The sequence below is a fragment of the Mastomys coucha genome, unplaced genomic scaffold, assembly GCF_008632895.1.
Source record: "Mastomys coucha isolate ucsf_1 unplaced genomic scaffold, UCSF_Mcou_1 pScaffold25, whole genome shotgun sequence".
NCBI lineage: Eukaryota > Metazoa > Chordata > Mammalia > Rodentia > Muridae > Mastomys > Mastomys coucha.
Window position 1 is genome coordinate 288396 of NW_022196908.1, and position 9779 is coordinate 298174.

The 9779-nt window shown below is 35.6% G+C and overlaps 1 protein-coding gene across 3 annotated transcripts in view; it reads left to right on the forward strand.

Moving 5' to 3' along the window:
- Tmlhe (trimethyllysine hydroxylase, epsilon) overlaps positions 1–9779 on the forward strand; it is an 86170-nt gene that overhangs the window by 71051 nt on the left and 5340 nt on the right. For all 3 annotated transcript variants that reach the window (XM_031346464.1, XM_031346467.1, XM_031346465.1), the window contains one exon: positions 8510–8746. In XM_031346464.1, coding sequence (XP_031202324.1) covers positions 8510–8746 — 237 coding nt within the window. The remainder of the gene's footprint in view (positions 1–8509; positions 8747–9779) is intronic.

Genomic DNA, 9779 nt, shown 5'->3' on the forward strand with positions numbered 1-9779 from the left:
AAAAGATAAGGAGGGACACTTCATACTCATCAAAGTTATGATCTACCAAGATGAACTCTCAATTCTGATCCTCTACACTCCCAATGCAGGGGCATCTGCATTCATAAAAGAAACTTTACTAAAGCTCAAAGCACACATTGCACTGCACACAATAATAGTGGGAGATGTCAACACGCCACTCTCTGCAATGGACAAATCATAGAAATAGAAACTAAACAAAGACACAGTGAGACTAAGTTATGAAACCTATGGATTTAACAGATATCTATAGAACATTTTATCCTGAAACAAAAGGATATACCTTCTTCTCAGCACCTCATGGTACCTTCTCCAGAACTGACCATATAATCAGTCACAAAACAGACCTCATCAGATACAAGAAGATTGAAATAATTCCTTGCATCCTATCAGATCACCACAGACTAAGGCTGCTCCTCAATAACAACATAAACAATAGAACGCCCACATACACGTGGAAGCTTAACAACACTCTACTCAATGATAACTTGGTCAAGGAAGAAATAAGAAAGAAATTAAAGACTTTGTAGAGTTTAATGAAAATGAAGTCACAACATACCCAAACATATGGGACACAATGATAGCAGTCCTAAGAGGAAAACTCATAGCTTTGAGTGTTTCCAAAAAGAAACTCAGGGCTGAAATCAACCAAATGGAAACAAAAAGAACTATACAAAGAATCACTCAAATCAGGAGCTGGTTCTTTGAGAAAATCAACAAAATAGATATACCCTTAGCCAGACTAACTAGAGGGCACAGAGACAGTATCCTAATTAATGAAATCAGAAATGAAAAGGGAGACACAACAACAGACACTGAGGAAATCCAAAAAATCAAGAGATCCTGCTATAAAGCCTATACTCAACAAAACTGGAAAACCTGGATGAAATGGACATTTTTCTAAACAGATACAAGGTACCAAAGTTAAATCAAGATCAGACAAATGATCTAAACAGTCCCATATCCCGTAAAGAAGTAGAAGCTGTCATTAATATTCTCCCAACCAAAAAAAAAAAAAAAAATCCCAGGACCAGATGGGTTTAGTGTAGAGTTCTACCAGGAAGCCCTAATACCAATTCTTCCTCAAACTATTCCACAAAATAAAAACAGAAGGCACTCTGCCCAACTGGTTCTATGAAGCCACAATTACTCTGATACCTAAACCACACAAAGACCCAACAAAGACAGAAAACTTCAGACCAATTTCACTTATGAATATTGATGCAAAAATATTCAATAAAATTCTTACTAACTGAATCCAAGAACACATCAAAACGACCATCCATCATAATCAAGTAGGCTTCATCCCAGGGATGCAGGGACGGTTCAATATACGGAACTCCATCAACGTAATTCACTATATAAACAAACTCAAAGAAAAAAACTATATGAACATCTCATTTAGATGCTGAGAAAGCATTTGACAAAATCCAACATCCCTTCGTGATAAAAGTTTTGGAAAGATCAGGAATTCAAGGCACATACCTAAACATACTAAGAGTAAACCAGTAGCCAACATCAAACTAAATGGAGTGCCAGGCGGTGGTGGCGCACACCTTTAATCCCAGCACTTGGAAGGCAGAGGCAGGTGGATTTCTGAGTTTGAGGCCAGCCTGGTCTACAGAGTGAGTTCCAGGACAACCAAGGCTACTCAGAGAAACCCCATCTCAAAAAAAAAACAAAAACAAAAAAATAAACACAAAAAAACATGTAAAGTTGTACATGTTTATAAAAAAAACTAAATGGAGAGAAACTTGAAGCAATCCCACTAAAATCAGGCAACAGGCAAGTCTGCCAACTCTCTCTACCTATTCAATATTGTATTTGAAATCCTAGCCAGAGCAATTGGACAACAAAAGGAGATCAGAGAGATACAAATTGGAAAGGAAAAGTCAAATTATCACTATTTGCTGATGATATGATAGTATACTTAAGTGACCCCAAAAATTCCACCAGAGGACTCCATCCACTGGACTGGGCACAGGGTCCCCTTTAAAGGAGCTAGAGAATGGGCCCAAGGAGCTGAAGGTGTTGCAGTCCCTTAGGACAAACAACAGTATGAACTAACTAGTACTCTCAGAGCTCCCAGGGACTAAACCACCAATCAAAGAGTACACATGGTGGGACTCATGGCTCCAGCAGCATGCATATAGCATAGGATGGCCTAGTCGGTCATCAGTGAGAGGAGAGGCCCTTGGTCCTGTGAAGGTTCTGTGCCCCAGTGTAGGGGAATGCCAGTTCCAGGAAGCAGGAGAGGGTAGGTTGGTGAACAGGGAGAGGGAACAGAGTTTTTTTTTTCCTGAGGGGAAATTGCAAAATGAGATATCATTTGAAATGTAAATAAAGAAAATATCTAATAAAAACAAAAGGAAAAAAAGAAAGAAAGAAAGAAAGCTAGAAGATCCTAGGCAAATGGCATACAGATCCAACGAGAACACAAATGCCAGCCCAGGCTACTATCCCCAGAAAAACTCTCAATTACCATATAGAGAGAAAGGAAGATATTCCATGACAAAACCAAATTTACACAATATCTTTCCATAAATCCATCCTTACAAAGGATACTATAAGGAAATCTCGAACACAAAGAGGGAAACTGCACCTAAGAAAAAGCAAGAAATTAATCATCTTTCAACAAACCCAAAAGAAGACAGCCACACAAACATAAATCCTCCTCTAACAACAAAAATAACATAAAACAATAATCACTGGTCTTTAATATCACTTTATATCAATGGACTCAATTCTACAATAAAAAACCATAGACTAATAGACTGGATATATAAACAGGACCCAGCATTTTGCTGCATACTAGAAATGCACATCAGCAACAAAGATAGACCTCAGAATAAAAGTCTGGAAAAAAATTTTTCCAAGCAAACAGTCCCCAAGAAACAAGCTGAAGTCACCATTCTAATATCTAATAAAATGGACCTCTGACCAAAAGTTATCAAAAAAGATGAGGAAGGGCACTTCATACTCATCAAAGAAAAAATCTACCAAAAAGAACTCTCAGTTCAGAACATCTATGCCCCAAATGCAAGGGCACCCACATTTGTAAAAGAAACATTACTAAAGTTAAAAGCACACATTGCACCTCACACACTAATAGTGGGAGACTTCAACACCCCTCTCTCACCAATGAACAGATCATGGAAACAGAAACAAAACAGAGACACAGGAAAACTAACAGACGTTGTGAACCAAATGGATTTAACAGATACCTATATCACATTTTAACCTAAAATAGAAGAATATACCTTCTTCTCAGCACCTCATGGTACCTTCTCCAAAACTGACCATATAATCAGTCACAAAACAGGCCTCAATAGATAAAAAAAGATTGAAATAATCACATGCATCCTATCAGATCACCATCGACTAAGTCAGGTCTTCAGTAACAGAAAAAACAGCAGAAGGCCCACATACACATGGAAGCTGAACAACACTCTATTCAATGGTAACTTTGTCAAGGAAGAAGTAAAGAAATTAAAATCTTTTTAAAATTTAATGAAAATGAAGGCACAACATACTCAAACTTTTGGGACACAATGAAAGTACTCATAGCTCCGAGGGCCTCCAAAAACAAACTGGAGAGAGCCTACCACTAGCAGCTTGAAGGCACACCTGCAAGCTCTAAAAGAGAAAGAAGCAAATACACACAAGAGGAGTAGAAGGCAGGAAATAATCAAACTCAGGTCTAAAATCAACCAAGTAAAAACATAGAGAACTATACAAAGAATCAACAAAACCAGGAGCTAGTTCTTTGAGAAAATAAACAAGATAGATAAACCCTTAGCCAAACTAACCAGAGGGCACAGAAATAGATAGAACTAGAAAATATCATCCCAAATAAGGTAACCCAGTCAAAAGAACACACATGGTATGTACACACTGGTAAGTGGATATTAGGAAAAAAGCTTGGAAATACCCATAATACAACTCACAGACAATATGAAGCTCAAGAAGAAGCAAGAACAAGGTGTGGATGCTTCAGTCCTACTTAGAACAGGGAACAAAATAATCACAGGAGGTGGAGGGAAGGAGGGACTTGGGAGTGAGAGAGGAGGGGGATGGGAAAAGGGCAACAGGATCAAGTATGGGAGAAGACAGGGGGAAAAAGAAAAAAATCCTTTCCCTTTAATATGTTTTTCATGAAAATTTGTGGCTTCTAACACATTTCTTATTAGTAATTGGTCAGTTTTCTCATTTCCTTGAGCTAATGGACCTGGCAAACCTGTATGAGACCAAATTGATATTTTCTTTATGTGGAAGATCCAATTATTTCTTTTAATAAACTATATATGTTTGTATTTTGAATATTTGTCATTAATTTCTCCCAAGTAGTTACTACAAAGCTCTTTTCCAATCTTTCTTGATCACCTATATTAACATAACCTCAGTATTAGTAAGAAGTACTACAATTTTTGGCAGATCTCTTCCTGACAATTGATGTAGTTATATTCTACCTTTTATAATTAATTCAGAAATCTTTTTCTATATGTCTTCTGTTTTTTACTTTATGAGCTAAGAAAATCCATTCCATAATATTATCTACCCTTTGCATAATGAGCCCAGTAGAAGAATGAGTTGAAGGTAAAATGACCTAAATATAATCAAGTTTAGGATCAATTCAATCCATATATACATCTTATAGTCTTTGTTTTACAAGTGTTCACTCTTTTTCTGCTTCAGCTATTAGATATCTTAGACTGTTGAAATTTGATTCTCCTTGTAATGTTTGAAACAAATTACTTGACTCATAAATACTTAAACCAGTTGTAACCTCATCCAGTTAATGTCTCCCATTAATTTTTGAAAAATTTTAAGAGTTTGCAATTGATCCCTATGGATCTGTACTTTTTGTGGTCTAATTTTTTGGTGACTGATTTTAAAACCCAAATAAATTAAGTGAATCCCCCCAGCATGGCAGAATTCTTTGTGTTTCCTTAAATGTTTTCTCTAAAGTATTTTCATTAGAATCAGCCAACAAAATTTCATGATAAATGATAGATTGAGGAAATTGCCTATGAATTATTTTTAATGGTTGTTGTACAAACTATTGACATAAAGTTGGACTATTTAACATTCCCTGTGGAAGTATCTTCCAATGGTACCTTTTCATTGAACCACTGTTGTTCAGAATGGATACTGAGAGAGCAAAACTTTCCCTTTCTTCATGCTAGTGTATTGTGAAAATGTCATCTTTCAAGTCAACTATTATTATAGGCCATGATCTTGGTAACAAAGAAGGTAAAGGTAGTCCAGGATATAAAGGACCCATTACTTTAATTACTCTATTCACTACTCTTAAACTGGTTACCACTGGAAATTTTGCTTATTTCCTATTTAAAACAAACACAGGGGAATCCCATGGGCTGGTAGACTCTTCTGTATGTTGAGCCTCCAGCTGCTCTTGTACTAGTTCTTCAAGTGCCCGCAATTTTTCTTTTGTTATGGGCCACTGCTCTTGGCATACAGGTCTGTTTCATAACCATTTTAGGGGCAAGGCAGTTAATATGCCAGCAGTGGTCCCTTTTATAAATCTGGAAACTCAAATCCCTGTAATGTCCTGTGTTTGGACAATGGTCACAGCTTGTGATTGTTCTCAATCACTTGTATCAATGCCTTCCCCAGGAGCATCTACCATATCACCCCTAATTTCCTTATTTGTTGTCCCTGGAACTGCTAGAATATTAATTTGAGCACCCCATTGTTGTAAAAGATCCCTTCCCCATAAATTTGTGGGTATGTCAGTCATATAAGGTCTCGACTTCTCTGTTTGCACTTCAAGTCTAACACAGTGAATCTATCAGATACTTTATTTTATTTGTGATAAATCAGCAGTTCTTATAAACTATGTATAAAACTTCTGAAGTGGCCAGTCTGGATTCTAAGACTTTTGGGACAGTATATTAACATCATATCCTATATCTACCAAATCTTCTATTTCAATACCATTTATTTCTACCATTAATTTGGGTCTCTGATAATTAACCAGTGTTTGCCAGGACACACATTTTCTAATACTCCTGAAAGTCCTTGTTCTTTCTATTGGACTGGCCTTGTCCTTGATGTAAAGAAACAACAACAGCTGAGAAATTCTATCCCCTGTATTAATTTGCATCTTGAGAAGTTAATAGAAGTTAATCCGCTTCTCAAGATTATTCCCACTGTCCCTGAAGGTAAAAGACTATAAATACCAGTGGTTAACTTGTAACATCTAACCTTTGGGGATAGTATAAGGCATATCTGTGGCCACATCTGAAGCTGTACTTCCTTCTATAGCATGTATTAAGATCATAAATATTTAGTTTTGATTTTCTTGCTTACTTGGTATCTTCTGGTTGACCAAAGAAAGATGGCTCATACTGTTTGTTGCAGGGCCTTGAGCTGATAGGCCCTTCTGTTCATTTCCCATTGACAATTGAATTAGAAATTTGTTGATTGTCATCCAATGGTCTAATTTGGTAATTGGAGGAATAGGTCTAATAGTATATAATCCATATACACTTTCAGCACAACTTAATGGTCTTGAGATCTTGTTTCTATCTCAGCCTCTCTATTAGTAGTATTGTTTATTTCATGTTTTTATACTATACTATGATTTTCAGAACAGCTTACATATTTTAAAAGTATTTATATACTCAAAAGTAATGTAGACAATTAAATTGGGAGGGGCCTTGTAAGAGAACAACAAAGTGTGAGACTGAATGCTTTGCTTGACGTTTGCAACTCTTGTATCAAGTTACCACAGTAAGAGCCAAGATCTTAAGCTCTACTAAATACAAAACAAGCAAACAAACAAAAACACTTTATATATTTATGTTCATTTAAGAAAATATTAGTAGTGACATTATTTTGAAATATACAGTTAATACGTTTGGAGTTATTTAAAGTTTATATTGAGAAAAAGTTTGTATTTTCACTATTGCTGTAGATGAGCATCTACATAAGACTTAAATTGATTGTTGTTTTATATCAAACAACCTTTATAATACTCATTTTTATTGTTATAATATTTTATAAATTTTAAAGAATATGATAAAAAAAGGTATTGTATGTATTGAAAGAGGGATCTCTGGGAGGAGTTGGGGTACAAAAGGAAAACAAGAATGTGATTCAATTCTATTTACTTAAAATATGTTTTTAAAGATTAACAAATTCAGATAAATTGAAATCATGTAACTTTTCTCATCATATTACAATAAAATTTAAAAAAAAAAGCATTCTGGGGATACTCAGGATGATAATGGTCCAGAAAAAGTAGCAGTCATGGGGAAAGTAGCCTGAGATCAGCACACAACAGTCAACAGATGATAGGAGGAGTGGTATAACAGAAGTTACTAAGATGTCCCCATAGGAGTGGGAAATACTTGCCAAACATGTGAGACCCTGGATTTGATCTCTAACATTTGTAGAAAACGTTTTCCAGTACTCTACCAAACCTCAGAACGCACTATAATTTTTAAATTTGCCCAAGTTAGAAACTTAGATTTGATATCAATTCTTGCCTGGACTTCATCCTGTACATGGTTTTCCAAGTTATTTTATCATCTTTGTTCCCACTGGACTTTAGAACTGTTGGCGTAGTAAACTTTTTAAATGATTTTTTTCTATGAAGCAAAATTAGAGTTTATTAAGGAAAGGTGAGGAATTTTGTTCATTTTTTTTTTCTGTTTTGTTTAGACAGGGTCCTATATAGCCAAGATTGGCCTCAAACTCACTATAGAGCTAACAAGGTATGCTCTCAAGTTCTAGGATTATAGGCATATGTCACCACACATTGATCATACTGATGCTGGGGATTGAACCCTGGGCTTTGTTCATGGTAGGCATGTATTCTATCAATTTCTACATCTCAAAACAATAACAAAAATGTTTTAGTTTTATTTATTTATGGTTTTTTTTTGTGTGTGTGTGTGTGTGCGTGTGTGTGTGTGTGTGTGTGTGTGTGTGTGTGTAGGAAAGGGGGTGTTTGGGTTTGTATGCCAATGCACACAAGGGTAGATGAAAAGATAACCTATTGGAGTCACTTTTCTCCTTCCAGTACATGGCTCCTAGGGTGCAAACTCAGGTCATCAGCCAGAGGCAAGTGCCTTTACCTGATGAGCCATCTTGCCAGCCATACTTTAAAAATGCTAATAGAACTGTAAAGTTTTAACAAATTAAGAGCATTCTATGGTTTTCTATGCTGTGACAACAGAAACTTCTTTTCCTTGAATATGCCCTGTTGATTTATATCACTATACTTGGTTATGGTTTGTCTCTTTCTAGGATTCTTTCTCCATGATTTGAACTCATTCCTTTTCAATTCTTGTTCATATTTAAGACTAAGCAAAGCTGTTCCCTTTCTCACTCAAATATTTCTTTAATTTTCTATGAAGAAAAAACAATTAAAATTACCAAAATAGGTTTAGTAATCATTTCTGATATTTCAATATATTCTCTTTTATCCACTGAACAAAAGAATTTGCTTTGCTTTCTTTAGCATTCAAGTATTTCATTGTCTTAAGCATGAAGGAACAGGTGGCAGAACACTGTTAGTGGATGGATTCTATGCAGCACAACAAGTACTTCAAAAAGCGCCTGAGGAATTTGAACTCCTCAGCAAAGTACCATTGAAGCATGAATATATTGAAAATGTTGGACAATGTCACAATCACATGATTGGGGTTGGGCCCATCTTAAATATCTACCCATGGAATAAAGAGCTGTATTTGATCAGGTGAGTACCAAACAACTATTCTCCTATGTGATATATTTATTATATATTAAGCTCTTGACTAGTATACCTAGCTATCTCCTTGAATCATCATTTGGCTGTCTTATAGAATATACAGTGTATTATATTCAAAATCTAGTTCATGGGCTCCACTCACTTTAAGGTCACCTCACTATACATTTGCTATTGTATTTATTATGTGAGTGTTTATGTGTATGGATAAAAATATAGCCACTACACATGTGTGAAGGTCACAGGAACACTTTTCAAGGGTTAATTCTCTCAGCATTGGATCAAGAAATCAAAGTCAGACCAGACATGCCTTTAATCCCAGCATTCAGGATGCAGAGGCAGGGGGATCTCGAGTTCAAGGTCAGCCTGGTCTATAGAGTGAGTTCCAGGACAGTCAGGGATGTTACACAGAGAAAGTCTGTCTTAAGAAACAACCAAACAAAACACCAACAACTTAAAAAAAATCCTGTATCCACTTAATATCTTCCTAAAAACCCAAGTTATTCTTATAACATATACAATTCTACATTGCCAGACACCTTCTTAGTGTTGTAGCTGCAACTTACAAAACTCATTTTCTACACAGATTCTGTCTGAGAAAAACTGCATTACTTTAGGTTTAAGTTGGTTTCTATGTTGAAGCCAATATTTTTGTATTATTTTACTTCCACTTAAGCTAACTTCTACAGTGCATTGTTCCTCCACAAAAACTTGTTGCATATCTACAAAGACACAGACACTGTTTTTTATTCCAGAGATATAATTGTGAAAACATTATGGCTGTCATAGAATTTTCACTCTAATAAGAATGGTGATTTTATTTTTAAAAAGCAAATATATAGTATATCAAATGATGAGTACTAGGTGAAAGTAAGGAAGAAAGATGCAAAAGGTAACTTGATGTAGTATAGAAAAGGTCAAATCCTGATGGTCAATCAATGATTTTTTTGGCCTTGACCAAGTCACTTAACCTATTTATCATTCTGAGTTTCAATACTAATATCTACCATACCCATTGTTAAAA